Below are 23,671 nucleotides of genomic sequence, written 5' to 3'. Positions count from 1 at the left end.
ACTATGACAACAGATGGGTGCTCGTTGCAGGACGACTAATCCTACGACTACGTCGAATATTACCTTGCGATACAAACGACGCAAAATAAAGGTAGAGAATTGTAATATAATTTTATTTCCGGGCAAACACGCAAAAGAGCCTTTAGAAACGATTCGGGGAAGATCTCCAGGGATTTAAGGAGGCTTCAATGAGGTACAAAAAAATTTTGTACAAAACTTTACACAAAGTTTTATTAACCGATATCTTACAACATGCGACAGCGCAGCTACGCGATTAGTTAGTGTCTGTATGCGTTTCATGTATGTCTTATGCTTAAGGCATAGCATAAAATATATACTCTCGTAGCACCTTAAATAAAGATGTAAGTTAGTAGATGGTCGTTAGATTAAAACAAATGATTTGAGCAGGTGTACGTGGATTCCCTCGTGGAATTCCTTCAGCAATGCGGGCAACGTATCATACCGAAAACGTCACACTTGGCGCACTTTAAGGCGACGAATTCCACGGTGAACTCGTTGCGATGTATGGATCTCTTGCTGCCGTGACAGATGGGACACAGCAACCGCTGGAATCCACCGCAATATGGACAAACAGCGCATGCATCTTTACACTGAAACGCAGACATTTCATATTAAATTAAGCGTATTACTAAATCAAATGCAGGTTGTAATTGCCACCGTAAAGAGTGTCGCTTAATCTGTAATTTGAGATATATAATTATAATGGATAATATAAAAAAATAAGCTCTATACTTTGAGAAACATTATTTTTTATTTGATGGTTTAAGATATTTATTTCTTCATTATTCTTTCTTTAAGTCTTATATTAGATGCATTATTAGGCGCTATTAAATATATAAATATGCTAAGGCACATCTAACAGTGATACAGTCTGGTAATATAAATTTTAGCAATAAATTAGGTAAATGTGATTATGATATCAGAACAGACCCTCCATCGAACCTTATTCAACGTTACGAAACTGTTTTCACTTTCACTTTTACTTGTTACTAACTAAGTCTAATACCTGAAATGTAAATCGACTTTACGGAGTACGTAACGAGTTTGGGTGGAATAATGACTACCTCCTGGATCAAACTTGTTTATCTAAACAGCGCTAAGCGCCCTGCATTTGAGATTGATGAGATTTAAAAGAAGTAAAAAGAAATTCAGTATAAATTAGGAAACTTCATATTGTTAATATTTTGTGTATTTAGAAAAATTATATTAATTTTTGATACGTACATATTTTAAATTTTAATTTTTTCTAATATTTAGGAAAAAACATAACTTATGCTAATAAAGGATTAAAATTGTTACGGATGTAATTGTTGTACGGATGTTCTTAACAAGTTTGTATGTGTAACAACACCGATGGTATGGTAACAGAAGTAACAATGGCCGCAATGTAAACGACCTTTAGTTGCAACAAGGTAAACCTGAATTGCACGACAAAATTTATGATCACGATGGAAAGGAGGTGGGCGTTTAGACAGACAGAGAGTGAGAGAGAGAGAGAGAGAGAGAGAGAGAGAGGGGGGGAGGGGGGGCATGTACTTCAGATAAAAGTGAAAGGATCGTACAACCTTGCATTCACAACTACTCGAGTTGTTTGTATGTACGTTTCATCACAATCCGCTGTTCTATCTACTTTAGATAGCTGATTCTGCGTAGAAATAAATGCGTATAACGCGATCATGCGAATCATTCAAATCTCAATAATACTTTTATGAAATAGTATATAAATCCCGAATAAAAAAAGTACTGAAACTTTTTCACTCTGAATACTAACTACTTTTATTGCTTGCTTAAGAACTTTTAAAAATACGTCTCGTTACATAAATCATCTTATAAAATTTATAGAATGCTATTCTTTTTCCGATAATGATGTAATTAATTCGAAGCTGGATAAAATTATTACAAATGTGTATAATTAGATTTCAATATTACGTACATTTGACGTCAGGAACTAAAAATTCTAAATGCGTAATTTAAATTTAAAATGAAGACGGAAATTATGTACAATGTTTCTCGACTTCAAATGGTTTTAATGAATTGAATATGCCTGCTTACGAAACGCAAATTCATTAACTAATACGTTACGGCTGCTGTTTATTAAAATTTACGTTCGACAATATTTCTTTCGCAAATTTAAATTACCACGAAAAGTATTTCCTTCCGTATGACGAAAGAATAATATCAATCAGTAAACTCCGGTGTTGAATTATTAATTTCATACTTGGATGGATGGCATATTCGTGTTAAAGCATAAGGCGAAGAGGATATCTAGGATACGCGATTTTCCACAACGTCCCGGCGAAAATCAGCTTACCTGGTAAGGTTCCAGTATGCGACGTAATTCTCCTGACTCGTTAAGTCGTTCGACGGTGTCGACACCCTGTAACGAGGGAAAAAAAAGTTGTGAAACGTAGACATTTAATAGCACGACATTTAAACCGTTCGAGTTATCCGCTTTCTTTCCGCCTCGTTCATTTCATTCTCTTACTAACTATGGCTGTGCCGTAAACAGAAATTCTCCGGTATGTCACATGCGTCAAAAGCTTTCCGTCGAATAGACGGAAATCGCACGTTGCGAAATACGGCGATGTATTCGCCGGCATTCTCGGCCTGTCGTCGAGGAATGCGGTTGTAGCAAAGGAATTTTATCGCGCTACCTCTCTCCTGGGTCTTCCTCGTGTGTACACGGGTTAGGCGTAGCCACGGTAATGGCCATATCATACATTTTCATGTCGCCGTTAATGAGGCTTTTAATGAAGCACGTGATATCTAATTTGCAGGTTTGACGCGCCGTTGATTTATTCAAGAAGGAAATCTCGCTCTTTTACACCGAAAGATTATCTCTCACATTTTCTAAAGAGATATCGTCCTAAGTCTGTTAATTATATCACAATCTATTTTACCGAAAAATTTTTAATTGCTCGAATGTGTATATGTAAGTGTATCTGTGAGAGGGTGCACACGTATGTAAAACAATACGACATTTCAAAGGTACTTTTTGTCAGCGCACATCTTGTAATTTCATATCTGATGTAATGTAATAAGAGTTTTATTGCAATTGTAGCTATGACGTGACTCCTTTCACTACATACCACATACACAATTGTCAAAGATGCAAAGATGTGCAAGCGTGAAAGCAAGACAATATACAAATTGACAAATAACGTCTCGAAGACGTTTCGTCAATTTTCAGCTATTTCGCGCGAGATAATTGTATGACGCGGTCGGATAGGAATGCAGTTCGGATAGCTTTTATGTGTGTACACTTGTGTTCTAGACATCAGCAACTATAAGGCGGTGTAACGTAGGCAATCTCACCTCGCGTTCTTTCTCTTCGGCGGCCTTGGATCAAATAGCTTGACATTTCACTTACGCATATATCTGTTCTCCCAACTATCAGTTGCTGGAAGTAACTCTTGAGAAACGGATACCGCGACGGAGATGAGAAAATGAAATAACAACATAATTGACTTTTAAAGCTAAGGACATGCTGTTTATCTATTATTTTTTTATAGAAAGATTAACGTTTAAATTTTTGGAAAGCATTTGTGAGAAAAAAATTGATATTAAAAGTTTTTAACATTCGCACATTTATTTAGAAAGGCATATATTTTTAATTAAAAAAGTTGTTTAAAGAATTCTAAAAATTTTTTATACGTCAAATAAATAAATAAACTGTGCAAAAGCTTTTTATTTTATTTTCTGTATTAAATATAACATATTTAGTTTCCGTTATAAAAGCAGACCTTTTCATACAGAATTCTGTTGTGTCGCGTAAAACTTTAAATCACATTGGAGATATTAATATTTTCATATACGCACATACGTGCGATATTCATAATTTAATCGCTGACATCGTTTGAGAAAATTGCGTGAATATGGCTGAAACTTATGATTACAAAGATCTTTACCGTATCGCAATAAAAGGAACGTACTCTTTTATGACGATATAAAAGGCATGTTGTATGTGATGAACTTGTATCACCTCCATCGTGAATGAGAATAATTACGATAATGGAAACATATGTCCGTTTACTGTGGTCATTCCCAAGTGCTGTAACATTAAGTGACCCACTATGTTGATGATTGTTTGTTGTCGCTAATTTCTAATAACTATTCTTGATTAGATATTCAATCTATTATGATTTTAATATCTAATTAAATAAATATGTAATTACTGCAAATCATAATTTATGTGCGAAGCGTGTTTCTCTTTATTAATTGCGAGAAAAGATATATTGACAATTAATATATATATAAATATATATAAAATTTATATATATATATATATATATATATATATATAATATAAAATTTTTAATATATATATATATATAAAATTTTTATAATATATATATATATATAAAATTTTTTTTCTCCAAAAAAATACACTACTATAAAGGATTTAATATGTTAAATAATTTTTTGCTATTTCTTGTATTTTTTATATTTTTTTAAATTTTCCTTCATGTTTCAATAACAATCTCACAGGAGATATAGCGTAAGAAAATCTATGAAAGGTGACACTCTATACTTGAGAACTACATGTTGAAACAGAATACTTTACTATCTTCCCTATCGCATTCTGTTGCTTATATGCGAGAATATAGTTTCGAAGGTACGATAGAATTTCTTTAAAGTAAAAAAATTTTCCACCTACTTCTTTTCATTCCATTAGTCTATTATTCGTATAATAGGCAATCATTATATTTCACATGTTTCGTTTAATCAAATTTAATCAAATTTAATCAACGAGAATAATAATGTCTATTATATGAAATTTAATTGTGTTATTCTCCTTCATCAACTCATCTATTCACATCATCTACAAATTAAATGTAATTTTATATCAAATTTCCGTTCGTATATTTATCAAATTTTCACTCGACAGTGGACAGTTATCTTTGACATTTCACGTCATCCATCTCCCGACTTTCTCGATGTCGAATATCCCCAGTTGCATAACACGGCCTTGTACAAATTCTTCATAAAGCGTAAGAGGATAGATTTGAAAGGATCGTAGAGTACTCGAATGTTAGTATGCGTAATATAACTTTTCTTATTAGAAGTTATTCTACCTGTGAAAGGGCTGAGGAAGATCGATATCGTTACTAAGAGGAAAATAACTTGGTTGACGAATGTCAAACGCAGGTGACGGAACATTCAACACCAGCTGCTCACGTTTTATTACGTAATTTTTTTATATCCCGAATAGATTTTAAAATGATTATAAAACATCTTTGGATTAAATCATACATATGATTTAATACATTCATATGAATGAAAATACGTAAGTGATAAATTAATACAAAGAAATAATAAGTACTAATATTGTAAATAAATGTAATTTTGAAATGTAAATATTTCTAAATCATAGAAGAAATCATAAATCTACATATTTACGATAATATGTAGTAAATTTATTGAATTATTCATATCAATTCTTGAAAATATTCTTTTATATTTAATTTTAATACTATAATCAACATTCGTAATTAATAAATATTAAAAATAAATTTAATAAATATTAAAATATAATTTTCATTTCTGATTTAATTAAATTATTTTTTAAATAATATCCATTGTGTTAATTATTTTTTGTTAAGAATTTCCATTTATACAAAATTTATATTTCTGCTCATTTCTCAATCTCTGTTTTACTGATACTTTCTTCTCATTTCTCATAATTGTTTTAACAATTTTAATTAAAGATGAATACATACCCCAATATATTGACCATCGACGAAGAGCTGTGGCAATGTTACAACTTCCGAGTTCGTTCGATCCTTGAGTTCGGTTTGTAATTCCGTGTCGCGGAATAAATCTGCCTCGTCGTATTTAACCATGTTCGTCCATAACATTTGCTTCATCTTCATACAATTGGTAAAGGTCTCTCTAACGATGCCCAACGATGTCGTGTAAAGAACCACCTTACCTTTTTCTCTTTCCACAAAAGCCTAAAATAAGATGTGATATGTTAGAAGTATAACAAAACTCCATATGTAAATATGTGGAAAAGCTCAAGAGAATATCGAAACTATTTATATTACTTGTAAATTACGTTTCTTGAAAGCATTTGTTTTTTTGTAACGTACTCAATAATACAAATCAAATTATTTGTCCATTTCAATAAAAATGAGCATATATTTTACGTCCTATACTCGTGATCTGCTCTATTCGCTAAGTTTGCTACTATTTATTACTAATTTACTACAAATATGAGGACGTCGTAGTCATTGAGCGGTGTCCTCTTTAAAGGAACTAAACATTCTAGATTAAATTGAATATTAAGATCTTTCATCAAGGCATCTAGTGAGATGATTACTTTTATGACGTTGTATTATGAATGTACATGAATTATTAGTATACAATATACACTTCGTTGATACGTTATGGCTATTAAACGTGTATGCGAGATCAAACACAGATATTATGTCATCAATTTTCAGAAAACAACTTTTATTATAATAAAAAATAAATTTATCTTGATACAAGTTTTATACTGTATTAATATTTTCAATATGTTGCTAATAAAATCCCTTTCAATTTCTAATAACATTTTAGATCCAATTACTGTTTAATTCATTGTTTCATTTTCAATGAATATTATTATATTCTATAGATAGTAACTTTAATAATAGATCTATAATTTTATATGTTGTTTATGCAACGATATTACAAGTGAAAGTAATAACATTTATGAATTAATAAAGTTCCGAAAGCAACGATAAATGTGAAACTTCAACTTTTCCCTTTATCGACAATCGATTCTTGGATAAGCACGGGCGACAATTTTTGTATAGAAGAGAAACCTCTTTATGGTTCGGTGATTCAATCACAAGTTGCTCGAACTTCAATTCTTGCTCAGTAATGCGTGAATTCGTTGCTTGTTCTTTTACAACTTCATTGGCACATGCACAATCATTGAACTATGTGCATGAAGATGCGATGCATGCTTGATGGATTATAGAAAAAGTCAAGCATTACTACTTGTATTACTTTCCCAACATTACTACTAGTATTATTTATTATTATATTATTTTAATATTTATAATAACAAAATGTAATATCATTATATTAGCTATTACTTATAATTAAATATTTACATTATATTCCAGAATCTAATTCATAAAAATTTACTTTATAATTTAATAAACTCATATAAAAAAACGTCATATTTTATCATAACATACCACCAATATCATCTTCGCAATACCACAGACAAATGCAATCTCCATAATATTCTAGCTATCTTTTGAATTATTTGCTTTTTATATGCATGTATATAATATTTCAATATTCTTTTTCAACTAAATTATGCAATAACTAAATTATGCAATTTAGCTTCGTCAAGATAGACGAGAGATGAAGAAAATAATGGCAGGCGAAAGAGAGAAAGGAAGGGGAAATGATTGTGTTAAACTAGCTTTCACCGTGTAAAAGTAGCAAAATAATTCAGTGTCGCGCATAATGCAAGCAATGATTTGTTTATCTATAAAGCACTTTATATACATGATATTTTTACTATTTGTATTCGCATGATTAGCAAGGTCGCCTAGATATTAAATTATCAAATACTATGTGGAATCGATGAGTTTTAATATCACATATTCTTATACTTTTTGCTGTAATTTGTATGAATATATATAATAAATTGCACTATATAAAAATTATCATTTCTCTTCATTAATGTCCTTGTAAAAACCCGGACTGCCATTTATCGCGCTTAAAGCGTAATATAAAATATCCTCGTGCCTTCTGAAAAAATATTCATTAAAATTGTCTTTGTTAAAAACACAGTTAAACCTTTTACATTTATTTATTAGAAACCGCATTTTTTATAATTGAAAAATTTCGTTGCAGTTACATTTTTTTTCACATTGACGATATTTCAACACACAGGTCTTATGTGAAAACGTCAATGTTATCGTACATTTACTAAATTTATTCTAGTCTAGCAAATTTAATAGTAACGTTCACCGAGATCGATATAATTTTCACTGAGGTATGACCATTCCATATGCAGAGCGATCGCGTCCGTAGCGTTATAGATCACCACGTGCTCGCTCGACATGACTGCTAATGAATGTACTTCAACGGGGAAACCGGACTCGTCGTACCAGGTGCATGATCTGCACCATAAAAGCACATTATCATTGTAGAGGCACAGCTAAGATCTCGGCTAACCATTACTAACTTTTTGCTAACCTACTTGTTCATACCGATACCCGTTATCCTACGTAAATGACACGTATCGTAATTGCCTTCGATCATAATTGCATATCCTGAAGAAGGCAGAACCAATACGGCTATGTACATGCGAACCAGATGGCCTAACAAAGTGCTGGGCTTTGCATTATAAGCCGTAAAGTAATGGAGAGAGAACTTTTTGCGCGTGTATTCCGTACATTTCGAATATTAAACTGTAACCACAATTAGAGTTTATCGCTGCTCGATAAATCTATTTAATCTAATTTTATATTATTACATTAATATGTTAATAGAGAGCTATTTTGTTTGATTTTATGATTCACTAATTCTCTCCTCGTATCTATTAGAATTAATACTGTTATACAGAACAGATGGTTAAACTTGATGCGCACGTTACTTAATTAACATTCACCGCGCACACATAACTCGTATCCCTACTGAAGGCCTCTCGAAAAATCGAGGCGAGAATTGGCCTCGACTTGTCCTTTCTCTGACGGCTATCAATGTCGCACTGGATTTCATGACACGAAATAAAAAAATTTGATAAGGTCATCTATTTCCGTGCTCGTCTATCCAGAAGTGTAAAAGTCTGTCCTTATCCGTCTTGATTTTATATCAAAATATAAAATATTGGCAATTTTTAATTATATTTTTGTTTACCGGTAATTATAATCTTGTTATAAAGATAATCGTGATTGCCAATTATAATTAAATTAAAGTTTTTACATTTTTCACTTTATTGCATATTTATTATATATTTATTGTATATTATTTTATTTTATATATTAAGAATGCATGGTTTTTCTTGGATGACTGATGAAAAAGGAATACTTGCAAGAAAATAATTTATCCATCATGATTTTCATCATTATTTCTTGTAGGCAGCGTGTGAAGCCGACGCGGATCATACGACGTGAATAACTTTTTGTACGTCGCGATGACCCCATACAATATTATCCATGAATCCTTCTACAGAGATTTCCTCGAACAATAAGATACGACATAAAAGGCTTCAAGCTTGCAAAATCACATTATATAGTATACTGACACACAAATATAAAGAAGAAAATAATTAAAATGTGTGTTAATACTTTATGATCTACAGCAGATGGCAGAAACAAAACCTATTGAATTTATATATAAAGTAAAAAAAAAAATAATGAACACAAAAAATCGTTTGATAAAAAATATGATGTATATTTCATGTGCTTAAACACATTGTTGGTTTTTAAATATTTATATATTTGTTTATATTTTTATTTTTGTAGTATAATCGAATTGTTTAAAAAAATTGTTTAAAATATTTATATATCTTGACCAATTGTTTGTAGAATTTAAAAAGTTTTAAATTAAAAAGTTTTAATATATTTTATTAGTTTTAATATTTTATAAAGTTTTTTATTAGTTTTAATATTTTAAAAAGTTTTAATATATATATCTGTTTACAAATATTAAAATTCATCTATATATAATAAACATCATTTTTATATGCCTTTAAGAAAATAATATAATATCTTACAATATTAATCTATAAAGAATCAAGTGCTATCAAGAAGTTCTTTCTCCTTTAATTTATTAAAATAATCATATTTTTCCCTTTTCTCTTTTGTCTTGGTTTTTCCTTGTCAATCTTGATACTTTTTTTAACGTCTTTGATCACCGATCAGATGCAAATTAATCAACCTTGCCCATAATCTATAATTCTCAGAGTTCTCTTTCTGCTTTGCCAAGTAATTAATCTTTACAATAAAGAAATATATAATTTCCATTTTTATTTTAGCTTCAAAGTGATTCAATTTATGTCAATCATATATGACGCTAGACATTTATCATACGATTTATTAAACGTCAATATACTGCAAACTACAATGTAGGTATGTAATTATAACATACGTATAGCACAGATAGTTTAACGAGTGTGAATTTCATAGTGTTATAACATAGCATGGCTTGATATGGCATGCTTAATGCGTACTCGAGTACAAGATAATTTCACAGGCGTTTAATGAAAGCTGCACCTGGACGTACGTGTTACATACGAAACTACGGCACGCTTTGAATTAGCAATTAATTAACGTAGAGTAATTTTAGCCGGTAATGCAGACAAATCGAGGCGCCAAAGAGACGATTTCTCCGTAACTGGGATAATGTTACAAGAGATCAGGTCGTCCACTGACCGGAATTTAGTGTATTAAAACTTCTTTCGATAAATACAGATCGCTCGGAGAACAAACTGTGATCGTTATCACGTGGCAACTTGCATCACGGACTAGAAATACGCATTACAGAGGGTGATTAAACGAGCGTGAAATTAAGTTAACGAAGTTCCATGGCAGCGTCAAACTCACCCTGATATAAAAATGTAATATAAAACATTAATTTTCTCCTCGTCCATTTAATATCCCCGACTGTTTATGATAGAAATTTTCAGATAAGTGCCAGACGTCTTTTACATCGATAAATTCAATAGTCTATCACTTGATCCGCGTCACTTATTATCACACCTTTGCAACGGCAGCAATGGCATAATAACAACAGTGACTGCTAATGATTACGACGCAATAAATCGTTTAGCACAATCAACCGATTTAGCACGATTCAGTTTTTAGAGAGTGGGAGCTGCCGTGTACTCCATTATTTCTCTAATAATGATCTCTAAATACGACTTTCACGACTTCATATGAGAATGAGATTCGAGAATCAGAGTCGAGAAGAGAAAGGAATATAGCGGAAAGGGATATATAATGAATATATAGTGCGATGTAACGTTCAGATAGCAGACACGATCTCTTCAAATTCTCGCGTGCTAGCCCGTGATTGCACAAGACGATTGGCACGCTCGCGGAGACATCGCGATCAACATTGGCGCAGCATATTGACCAGACGTCCGAGGCAAATGTGTAAAAAGGTGAAAGCGTGTATGCACCTGTAACGCCTAGGCATATCGCCGCCGGGCCTGGCGAGGTATGATCCTATCGGCGAAAGACAAACACTTTCACGCGTGTGCCAGCGTACGTAAAGATGCCACGTTTGAAACGTACGACTTTGGAAACCGACGTTCCGTCTTAGATGTCTCGTATATTTTTCCACTTATACACGCGTCTTCGATTACGTAATGGCAAGTTCCGGAACGGCGTAGATAATAAAAGTCACGCGGCTACGTCCGGCAGACGTATACGACGACGCACGTGACATGGCGGGGTAAAGAAAGAAAATCTTTATCGCTCTTCGTGTTCCATAGAATATGTCATCATGCGATTTAACCCCGTTTCCCGCTTCGCGATGCATAACACAAGCACCAAAGAAGGAACGCACTCCCTCGTTCCGCACATATATATGGCGGCTCTCTGTATCCGTGTCGCCGCGTGTGCATCGCGGTGATGTCAGGCGAGATCTGACCTTTGTCGGGATAATCGATGCAAATGCGCCGCTGTCCGATGAATGCATTCTGCCAAGTTCCTCTCTTAAGGTCTACACGAGCGTGATGTAATTTCACGTGCATTTCCCGTTGAAGTCCGCGATGCGCGATCGATGAATCTCTCTCTCTCTCTCTCTCTGACTCAAGAACACATCCGGTCAAATCCCTGCCCTGCCCTGTATCGCATACAGGCATGCAATTTGCCGTCCCGCACTTTTCTACTTCCGAACTACCTCATCGGCGAAATGTCAACCGCGAATTCATACGCGAGGTTACATGTGGTTTTGCATGAGAGTACCGTCACATGTTCCAGTCGATTATTAAATCGAATAAATGTGGTCGCGAGTTGGCGCACGGAGTACGAGCTACGCGAGGGATTCCACAAAATCCGTGGATTATTCTGAAATGTAAATCGTGCGAAGCGTTACACCGGTATCAGCTAGTATCGCTCGCCGCTCGCGTTTCCCGTCGGCATTTAAAATTAAAAGTTGAGCAATTATACAAACAGAAAGTAAACATACCGAAGACAATTACACGTTGCAAAAAATTTTATTCGGAACCAGCGCTTCACCTCGTTTAAATACATAATAGGATACCGTGAGAATCCACCTTGCATTTTCTACCTCGTTAAAAAGAATTCTTTTCTTTTTAAATGTGCTGCTTGTTTGATTTTGCCGTTATCTTTTTGTACAGTATAAATACAGTATAAATATATTTTCTTGGCAACTTTAATTTATGATAAATTCACTACTTACTAAACGTAAAGTTATTCATAAAGATTAAGTTTAAAAGTTAACAACTATTTTAAAAGTATGATTAAAAGTTCATAACGTTTGATTTTTACCATTTCCGAAATCATAACGACTATTTTACTTTCAATCCGTCGAAATGTAAGACAGAGTTATTTAATTTATTTTAAATGACTTTTAATTGACATTTACAAACGCGAATCTCAACTTATTAAGCTGACATCAATCTCATTTCGTTGAAATTGAAAAGCGTTCACTGCTTATTAGATGTTCAATGTACGAATATTTGCAATCTCCGCACTAATTTCCGAATCATTACCTACTCGTACATGTTTCGCATAATTTTATTATTAAAATCTTGAGTATAATTTGAGTATAATTTGAATATAATTTAATCTAACCTAGTTGTGTCTCTTTTAACAAATAAATTTTGTTCAAATAATTGTAAAATAAATTTTATAAAAAATATTTTATAATTTTATAATTTTAAAACGTATAATAATTCCTTAATAAAAAATTAAATATATTAAGTATAAAAAATAATATTCTTAAAAATTGATGTTAAATTATTTATAGAAATTACAATTTCTCGATATATTAATATTAACGACATTCAATATATTTAATTGTAAGTAATTCTACATATAAAATATCATTTCCTGTTTTTGAACTATGGAAGTGGGATTCCTCAGCTATTACGTACTTCTATTTTGAGAAACACAGTAAAGTTTAATTATGCGTCATTAAACAACACGCATCCTTATGAAATCATTGATGGAAAGTCAGCTTTTTACTCATCTCCGATAATGGGACGCATTACGAATGTATCGAAAGGCAATAATCATTTCGCAAACGTTGGTGGGTGCCGCACGTCCATCAAAACGAGGTGTGAATCTGAAGAAGAAAGTGCACTTTCATAAGTACGCTCAATTATTTATGCGTGATTGCAACCGCGCGTTCGCCGCAGAAATGTCAACGATCTCATGACTAGAAAGGAGCGTCATATTATCTCGTCGACATTCTCATTGCAAATATCGTAATATAAGTATTTACGATATAATCCAAAACATCTCCTGGGTGCTGTATTGCAAAGTCCTGACACGGAATAGCTGTTTTCTGGGCTTTTTTTTAAAATTAATGAATTCGTATCTGGTATACGAATATATTCGAGTTACGCATGAATAGCGCTCGCGGGACTTTTAATTAATTAAATCCGTAGAATCCGTGTAATTGCGATTGGAGAGTTATTGCAAAAGGCAAATAGGAAATGGATTGTACGAGCTCGTGCATTCCGCGCAAGGTTGAAAGTGCGGATTAGAAATTTTCTAAGCCAGAGAAATGGGCGCGTTTTTCTCTCACGGTTTAACACACCGTGCATTATTTACTTTGATACGACGAAAAAGAAAATAATGTGTAACTGCAGTATATATTAATGCACATCATAGGTCAAGGTGACGCTTCATTGCGGAGAAATATGACATATTTACGCTCGTCTACGTTGTACCAAATGATAATGGCAATGAAATTCCCGTTACTTTTGGAATATTACAATCTCCGTTATAGATCTGATAAACCGGTTTTGATCAAACGCAGTTTCTCCAAATTTTGAGTTACTCATGTCGCACGTACAGACATGCTATATGTAAATGCACATCTGTGTTCTTTCATCACTTGATAACGATGTAGTATGAAGCATCAAGTAACGTTTGTCGATGAAGAATACTTTGATACAATTCTTGGGCAAAAAACATGCGAGACAAATTATTCGAAGTAGCTCAAGTCGGATGGTTGATGGGAACAAAATCCTGTTCGAAATTACTCTCAGGATAGAAGTTGTTACTTTCAGAGACTGCGAAACAAACTATTAGTCATTTTGACTGGATATGGTTACGATTATGGTTCTAGTCACTATTCCGATACGCTGTGAGTGCATCGATATGTCCGTAACTTTTTTACGGAATTAAATATCACGTACTATGCGAAAAAAAGAAACATAGCTATATTTTATAATAGTTATATTACGTATATTTAAGTTTTATCTTATTTTAGACAAGATAGAACTGACAAGATTAAATGCTCGTTCGTGGAACAATTTATTGATACGCGAGATATATACATGAGATAATTTTTATATTTAACAACATGATAGCCATTTATAACACTAACAGCTTTTTTTACATAATATGTGATCCGAAAACCATGATTGATGATTTTAACAGATATTGTGTTACGCGTTAACTCAAAATGAAATTATTACGCAATTAATACGTGTACTGCAAGTGTTTACTTAATAATCCACTCGTAAATTCGATATCCGCATTATCTCACTCACATGGAATGATTTCACAATATCGCAAATCCTATTATTAGATAATTGAAAACAAGATGCTAAGTAAAGGACGAGCTTACGTCGCACAGTTTCGAATTTCTCGATAAACGTGCTGGACGAGGAAAGCTTTTGTAAAAAGCTCAAACGCAACGTGGGAGGCGAACGCAGGAGGGAAAGCAGGAGCGTAAAGGGAATACAAGACAACGGAGGGAGTGATGCATAAAAATACGAGGGAAGGATGTTTAATCGAATCCGAAGAGGAGACTAAAACTACTCGTTACCGTTGCCGCTGTCGTCGTGGTGGGCCTCTTTGACCCGCTTTCTCTTTTCCCACTCGATTTGTCTCGTGGACATGCCTAGCGCGTTTTCTTCAACCGGGAAATTCATGAAGCCGACCTCCTGCCATCTGGCCACGGCAGTTAGCGACCTCGGTGAATTCATCTCTCTTGAATACGCGGAATAGTAGGCAGCCTCGTAAAAGCGGAAATCGGTAGACGAAGTAGGTCGTGCGTCTTGGCCGTTCGGTGTTATCGTTTCGTTAGCAAAGCTAATGCGAGATATTAGTAATTCAGGTGTATTTACATAAGTCATTTACGCGGGCCGTTGAAACTTTCCGGATGATAAAAATGCGAGAGTATATTTACATAAAGAAAGATGATTGCAGACGCTCGATTTCGAAAGGCTATTATCAGCGAGATGCGACCCGTGGCATTTCATTGGTAGCAGAGAGATAGAGCCTAATTTAATATCGCGAGGTCCATCAATTCAATATTTGATCGACCTGTGTCGCGCGGCGGAAATCAATTCAAGTAACAACGCCGTTGGAAAATAAAGCCATGTATGGTTATATCATGAAAATAGATAAATCAATACGATCGTGATTTCGCAGGCACAATTTTCTTAATGAAAAAGAAAGAAAGTTGGTCTGCAACGAAGGAAGGCGAAGTGAAGTAGGTCGTATCTGTGCCGCGTTTATCATCGGTCACTTCATCTTCCTCATACAGCGGTCGCCAAGAAATTCGAACTGGGTTGCGTGCGTACACGTGTGAATCAGCTTCATGAAAATTTATAGTAATGCTAAATGTGAGTAATGCAACTTAATTTGCGACTGCGTATGCGTAGACACGTGCATCGATGCAGCACGCATAAAGTACAAAGCAATGAAGTTAGAGCTGTTTGGTCAGAGCAAGATATGCTGATAGTTCAAATATGACGTTGTTGTATGTTCATACGTACCGTACATCAACCGACGGAGTTTGACAGGAACGTTATTAACTATTATGGAAATGAAATAAATTAATAGTTTCGAGAATAATTTGCAGTCTTTCATTTCACGAATTATTGTTAATTTATTACATTTACCGTTCCACTTTCATGAGAAAGTATATGTTTCGAGAAAATCAGTCCATATTATCGGTTGAATGCGTCCAATATGCTTTTATACGTTATTACGTATAACAAAAACGGATAATTATATAACTAGTTACGCACTGATAAAACGTGTGCAGTAAAGGAAAGATAATGACTAGTTTTCTTCTAAGAGAAGAAAGTTTTACTTCGTATTAAAGTTAGCTGATAAGTACGTTAATCGATTTCAATACACATACATACAATCGCACTTTATCAAAGTTTATAAACTTCCTTTTACCACTGATGTTTAAACTGTCAATTAATTATTATCATAGTTTTATTGAATCCCGTAGAGATAATATTCTTGGATTTAACTTAATTATTTTGTGACACCAGTAACAGACCTGTTAAGACTTTATGAAGGACTTTTTTTCTTTAATTAAATACGCCGACAGTAAAATCAGCTACTCTCCATAATACTGCCCTAAGCGGAGCGTATATCTCTTCTCACTAAATAGATTAGTTGGCCATTAAATGTATAACGTTTTAATTGCGTGTACTGTTTCTACGGTATACAATCACTCGTTAAAATGACATGCAAATAATGCGCGAGGTATGTATGAGCTTCTCTATATATAATCATATATTCGATTTTCGAAGAGATCATTTTCATCATATTACGTATTAATTATTGATAAATATAAAGCAATAATATTAACTTTAGCAATAATATATAGCCTGATAAATATATAGCCTTAGTAATAATATATACTTTAGTAGTAATATCGTTTAATATATAGAAATAAAATGTTTACGTCATTGCAGACGCACACACAAGAGTAAAGTAAATTATAAGTTTTTTAACATGATTGAAATATATAATTAATTAATCAAATGTTTGTGTGTTCGATGCAAATGAGGTGTTTTTTTTGTTTTATTAAAATTATCAAATCAATTCTTGAAATTCAATCAACATGATAAGATTAACATAATGAAATGCTCTCTGTGTTTTGTTTCAAGAAATTAATGCCGCAATTGCAAACACGCATTTCAGGCACTTTGCTGTACTTGAAACTGTATTTTGAACTGTTAATTACACGGAAGTAGAGCTGTCATTTTCTATGCACGTTTCCCTTTGAAATCAGCCAAATCGTAATAATAATCAAACATCTCGATATTTATCGTGAAAGTGTAATCAAAATTTACAAGATTTTAAGATCGCCACAATATAATGTAAACAACAACAAAATTTTCAGACTTGGAAGTAATTCCGCATGATATTCCGGCATTACAACTCCGACTATTAGTCTTAACCGCAAGAATTCTGTTATGTAGAGAGAACGTTAAGCAATAGAAGAAAATTGTCACAAAGCAAATATCTGCTATAAGCTATTATAAACTAAATTTGCTCAATATATTTGAATATAATAGTTACGCAATGTATATATAAAATATATTTTGGAAAATTATTTTTTGTACAAACATCAGAGAGAGAGAGAGAGAGAGAGAGAGAGAGAGAGAGAGAGCAATAAAAAGCGTTAATTTTCAACAATATTTTAATTGCGTACGAAATAAATATAAAACAATTGTCAAAAACATTACAATTTAATTAATAATTTCATAATCTCTGTCTAATTTTACAGTGGAAACTATTAATGACAATTTAATATTCCATACATATTAAATTGCTTTTGTTATATTAATTAAAATATTTATATTAAAATTAATTGTGTATTAAAAAATAAAAAAAATATTAGTTCGTCCTTGTACTGAACAGATAAGATTCGCGGAGTTCGAGATGAATCTGCGTGCTTTCGTGTGCAATGAGGAAGCGAGAAACGACGAATGTAGGGCACACTGCACGGTGGTTTACCCGGAGCGATATTTATGATTTCAGGTCGGAGTCTCGGTACACCTACTTAATTTCTTCTCTTTTTTTTTTTAATGTGAAATCAAGTTTCTTACGCCGGTTAGTGGCGCGTCTGCAAAATCACGCATGATATTTTGATGTCGTAAAATGCAGTTACTCGTGTGCGGTTAATGTATCAACCACATTAAAAATCTATTGGTATAGCAGCATTCCATGGCAATCAATCAAATCGTTATCCGAGCTTGAAGCGAACATTCCGAAAGTGCAAGTGTTACTTTCAATCATTATTTCCAGAGAACACGCTACGTTATGCAAAGTGTATCGAGCATTATGATCGACTACTATATGTTTTTTTTCACTAACAAAATCTTTTTATTTATTTACGTCGATTTTTAAATGGCAATTCACATGTGAACAATCTGTATATTTACAATATGAAAACTCCTCGAGCTAATAAAAATATTATTTAAAAATATTATTATTTCACAAAAAAATAGTTTAAAATAATATATTTCTAAAAGAGCAGTTTAATACCGCGATGGACACACGCTACAGTTTCGGTAATTACAAGAACGTGCGATTAGAACGCGTCTCATTGAAATCGTCGTCATTTGCGTCGTCGCGAGTACCGATTTTCATGGGGAACGGAGATAATCGCACGTTCGCGGTGGACTGCACGTGAAAAGTGCAATCGAGGCGTGCCGTGGAAGTCTCAAAGGTAGATTTAGCCTGCGAGGAAGTGCGGGATTATTTCTCAGCCGTTGCTAGCGCATTTGCGTGCAAGCAAGGTATCCTCGGTCTCTGTAATTTCGCAAAATAGGCCGCACGACCGCACACAAACGAGCGAGATGGGATAGCAGCGCGGGTGCGCGATAACAAAGAGGAATACGCGAGGAGCACGACGAACATGAAGATGTAACATAGCTTGTGTTTCGCAGCCCAGATTTCTCAGTACGTTGCGTACGTCGCGTTTCTTACATACGTTGCCGTAATATCGTTTTATCGAATCTACCGTTACGTCGATCCGTTCCGCATCGATGGTACGAACGTCGTGTACGCACGACGTTCGCATAGCAACACCGGAAACTTTGCGGTAAAGACGCACTAATATATGTATTATATAAATGTATATGCGTGTATATTATTATGCCATTTGCCTCGAATGATCTCGTTTCGCGAGACTTTAACAGCCAGGATAGAAATCGAGAGAAATTTAACATGAAATGCATCAAATAATCGTGGGTGGGTAGTAAATAAGCTCGTATATGCTACAGGTAAGCCGATTATTTCGACGATTAAACATGTTCAACGATAAGACGATAGTTAAATATTTGTCAAAGGACATTGCGGGAAGATTATCATTTACTGTCGCACGATCTCCTGCCTGAGCTATCAAAGAATCTGTCTATTCTTGTCACTTTTCATTTAATATTTTATGACAGAGATACGACAGAGATCCCTTAAATAATTTCAGATTGATCATAAAATCTTAACGTATTGACAATTGTGAGAAAATAGAAATAAATCTTAGTCTTTTTCTTTCCAACATAACAAATCGTAGCTTTGCAAAGATCCGTAAACATAACTCAACGATGTTTTCTATTTTTAAAAATGATATAAAAATTGCTTGTTTCTTTACATGACTTACGAGACGTGTCTTACTGAGATATGTGTGGAATGCGAGTTGGAATAGGATGTATGATATAGTTCCATGCCATCCAATCCATGCCATCTGATTCAAAGTGGCAAGCGATGGAGGACGGCTATCTAACTGTAAATCTAACGCTTCGCGTCGACCCGTAGACGCGAATCAAATGCACCTAGCTTGATGCACGGATTTGAGCATGGTTCAAGCCCGGCGGGCTTGCGCCGAGCTGTTCGATACCGATTCTAGCTCGTCAATACGCACCTCAGGTACTTGCCAGTACCTGATTTGCATAACAAGTCGACCCATCGTTTACGGGGCTCAACCCTACTGCCGTGACGATTGGTCGATATTTAAAGTGCGTGAGGCCGCAAACGTAAAGAGAAACGTTATAAAACATTATTAGTTGCCTTTCTATATAAACGGAGTGAATATTTAACGATATGCGATGATGACGTACGTCATTAACGAGACATTCTCTAAATTAATTTTCTCTAACAACCCTTATCTGAAATTTACGTTAATTTCTGCCAATGCTCTGTTTTTGTGTATATTTGAAAATTGATATTACTGTAAATTAATTGCGCTCTTTTAGAACTAAATAAATAATTTAGCTTTGAGTAAATATTCCTGAAATAAATCACGCTCCTCTTTTTATCGCTTTTGTATATATTTATGAAAACACACAAATATATTATGTAGGACATTTCTTTTTTACTAAATAAATATTTCTAAATTGGATCATATTTTATTTTTTTATCGCTCTTTGTACACATGAAAATTTATAAATGTAATACAATTACAATTACATCGTGAATTGATTTATGTTTTTTGGAGTTAAATTTTGCACGAGTATTACGATATATATATATATATATGGATTGGAAATTAAATTATTTTGTTGATTCATACCTTGGAGGTAGGCGACTGCAGGAACGTTGCGATGCCCGCTCGTACTCTGTTCTTCACACCGCGCACGGTCCCTTTGGCACTTCGTATGGCTTCCTTATCATGAATTTTGTAACCGGCGAAACACTCATCGTTCTCGGTCACACCGTGTTCGCCGTTTGAGTTCTTATTGTTACGGCGCAACTCGTTCACATGGAAATTGTAGTACCTGTCGTCCTCGTACAGATATTTGTGACCGGTCGATCGATTCTGAGTGGCATCGGCGCACTCCTGCTCTATCCTTTCCTGTTCCCGTTGCTTCCGTTCCTCATACGTGTACTCCTTAACTACGGGTGACGATGCCGATTTACCGTTCTGTTCGATCGCGAGGTCCGGGCTCCTTACCCGCGGTGTCGAGGAGGCCTTCGACAGGGACGACGTTCCGGATGGTGATGGCGAGACGCTGGCCGACGACACCGGCGAGCACGACGCGCAGCCGAGTTCCGTTATCGCCGAGACCTGTTGATGAACGCCGTTCGATTCCGCGATTGTTTCGTCAATGCTGTTCGCCAATGCAATTCGATCGAATTTCTCAACAACGGATATCGTTTCCTCAACGTTCTTCGGTGCCTCGTGCACTCGGTATTCGCTCGCGTCGCCGTTCATCTCGGCGCCGTTCAAAGAGTCGCAGCTGATGTTGCTCTCATTGTCGTCGCTGTCGATCTCGGCCCCGCTGCTGGTCAAGCTACCGGTCCGGTTGTGCGTGCTGCTGGACAGTATCACCGTGCTGGCGTTCTTCTTCTTCGGCAACGGCGGCGGTGTGCCGTCAAGGTCGCTACAGGTGCCGCTGTCCAAAGTGTCGCTAGGCGAACACTGTCCGCTCGTCATCACCGTCATGCCGCTTAACGGACTCTGGTAAGAATTGTAGTAAAAACAGGCGCTCGAACGGCTGCCAAGTGTAGATGAGTTCAGCGTTTCCGTGGTTCCGCGGTGCACCATGTCTCTATTGTCGCTCCTATCGTTATCCTGACTACGCTTATCGCTGTCGTCGCTGTTGTTGTTGTTGTTGTTGTTGTTGTTGTTGTTGTTGCGCTCCCGATTGTCGGGATCAGTCGCCGGATCGCCGCTGAAGACACTGATTTTCACACAGCCCTCACCGACACCGGCACTTGCACAGTGTTGCTCGTTCACCAAGTTTGTCGCACTCACCACCACCGCACCGTCGCCACGTTTGACCGAGCGCTCGCGCGCGATACCGTTCTCGATCTCGCGATTCCGGTCGTTCTCGTCCAGGGTCAACCGTACGGTCGATATTACTCTACCGTTCTTGTCGCCATCCGGATTGATTTTGATCTTTACTATGTGCGCGGCCTGTTGATGCTGATGCTGCCACCGTTGCTGCCGCGAGTCGACGTTGCTCCGCTCCTCACAGCCGCCGTTCGCCGATTGCACTTCCGGGATTCTTCTCCTGCAAGTTGTCACGGTATCGGCGGTAGGAGCGCTAACTCCGACAAATACCGTTGCTCCGGGCCCGTTGGCGAGAGGCGGCGAGACGGAAGGGGAAACGGTCCGGATTGACACAGTCTGCCGAGTGGCCTGGCTCGCATCCCGGGCCTGTGTCTTCGCTGGTAGTGGCGGAGGTACGGTCATCGTGATGGTTTCATCCATACGTGCATACGAAGTCACCGTGGCTCACTCGATAGGCTTCACCTTGACGAGGAATTTGGAAAGTCAAGGATTAAGTCGAGCCTCTCTCTTAACGGGTTTCTCTTTCTCTTTCCTTTCGCGGCCTTTTCTTCTGTCTACAGACAGAATAGTGACCGTATCAATAACATTTATATTATCATTGATCTCAAGCGTACAATAAACTCATATTCATTTATCTCATCATTAGAAGGCGATCATTAGAATCATTAATCGCGCGAATGAAATTGTTTCCCGAAATGGCTGTGTGTTTTAAACGTGTGTAACTATCGTAATTTACCGTGATATTAATTTACCGTAAACGCAATGAGGACCGTTCGCTTTGAACAACTGCAATTTGGAGCAATATAACACTCGATCAAAGTCGAGTGCCGTTGGAACAAACCGCTTTTCATCGGCACGTTTACTTCACCGACACGTGTACGCAACGTATACATTGAAATACTAAACTAATATTGCTCCTTTAACATCGATCTAAACGTTTGAGAAAAAATTTATATATCTTTTTAATCAACTTTTTTCAAGTTGCAAACCTCATATAAAATAATAAAATCTTTTGATAGATTTTAATATCTGTTCTACCACAATTACGTCCTCGAGGTTTTCACGATCCTCAAACTATCGATCAAATTAAAATTGCTCTTATCCGATCTCGCTAGATCACATTGCATAATTATGTGCAGGAAACTTAGGACTGCACGAGAAAATCTCATTTGTTAATTTGTATGCTAAAATTCACAATTAAAATTGCACTTTGGCATCGCCCAATATAGGCGAACACTAATCACTTTGTGAAAATTGCCCAAATTCTAGCGATCGATTATAATTCGTCGATCGCGTTCTAGGTCCATGGTGCGCAAGGACGATGGATCGACGAGGGAGCCTGACGAATTGCGCCGCCGTTCGAATCAGGTCGACCAGCCGAGAAGCGTAAGGCCCCGCGGCTCCGCTCGTCGAGAAAACGTTAGCACCTTGCGCACACCTGTGGTCGTGCGAGATCGCGGACTACCTGCCGTGCGTGAAAGAGAGAGACCGGTGGGACGTACGGGACTGGCACGCAAAAAGAGAAAGAGAAAACCGTCCGCGAGATGTGAAAGAGAGGGAGACCGGGGGGGTCGTCGGAGATCGTGAAGAACAGAATAGCACCACTTACAGACCGCATATGTGTATCAAGAGCGGCGCATAGTAAAACTCGATTGTACTCGACTAAGATGTTAAAGCCGATGACGGTGACGACGAGGACGGCGACGATCAACGGCCGATCGTTCACAGCACGGAACGTCAGTAACTGTACTGAGTGCCGCTGACACTCACTCATGCAGTTTCGCGGTCTGGGTGGGGACTGGAGTCGGGCCCCGGGACCACGGCGAAAGGGGGAGTGGGAAGCTATCGGGCCGGGGTCTAAGGGGAAGAAGGTGTGCGGAGCTGATGGAAAGGGAGAAGGGAGAAAGGCGAGAACCGTGGAAGGACGAGAACGGGTTCTCTTCAA

General features: G+C 36.0%; 1 protein-coding gene across 1 annotated transcript; it reads right to left on the bottom strand.

Moving 5' to 3' along the window:
* Positions 1 to 214: 214 nt before the first annotated feature.
* On the bottom strand, positions 215 to 23,473 carry LOC105432008 (uncharacterized). Its single transcript, XM_011646573.3, has 5 exons — positions 23,336 to 23,473; positions 20,503 to 22,188; positions 5,742 to 5,975; positions 2,333 to 2,398; positions 215 to 611 (listed from the first exon to the last, which is right to left on the bottom strand). The coding sequence occupies exons 2-5, from the start codon at positions 22,144 to 22,146 to the stop codon at positions 438 to 440; spliced, it is 2,118 nt and encodes a 705-aa protein (XP_011644875.2). The 5' UTR covers positions 22,147 to 22,188; positions 23,336 to 23,473; the 3' UTR covers positions 215 to 437.
* Between the last annotated feature and the right edge of the window lie 198 nt (positions 23,474 to 23,671).

The sequence above is a fragment of the Pogonomyrmex barbatus genome, unplaced genomic scaffold (assembly GCF_055798465.1).
Source record: "Pogonomyrmex barbatus isolate J1 unplaced genomic scaffold, ASM5579846v1 scaffold10, whole genome shotgun sequence".
In the NCBI taxonomy this organism is placed as follows: domain Eukaryota; kingdom Metazoa; phylum Arthropoda; class Insecta; order Hymenoptera; family Formicidae; genus Pogonomyrmex; species Pogonomyrmex barbatus.
This window is presented reverse-complemented; position numbering and strand designations above follow the sequence as displayed.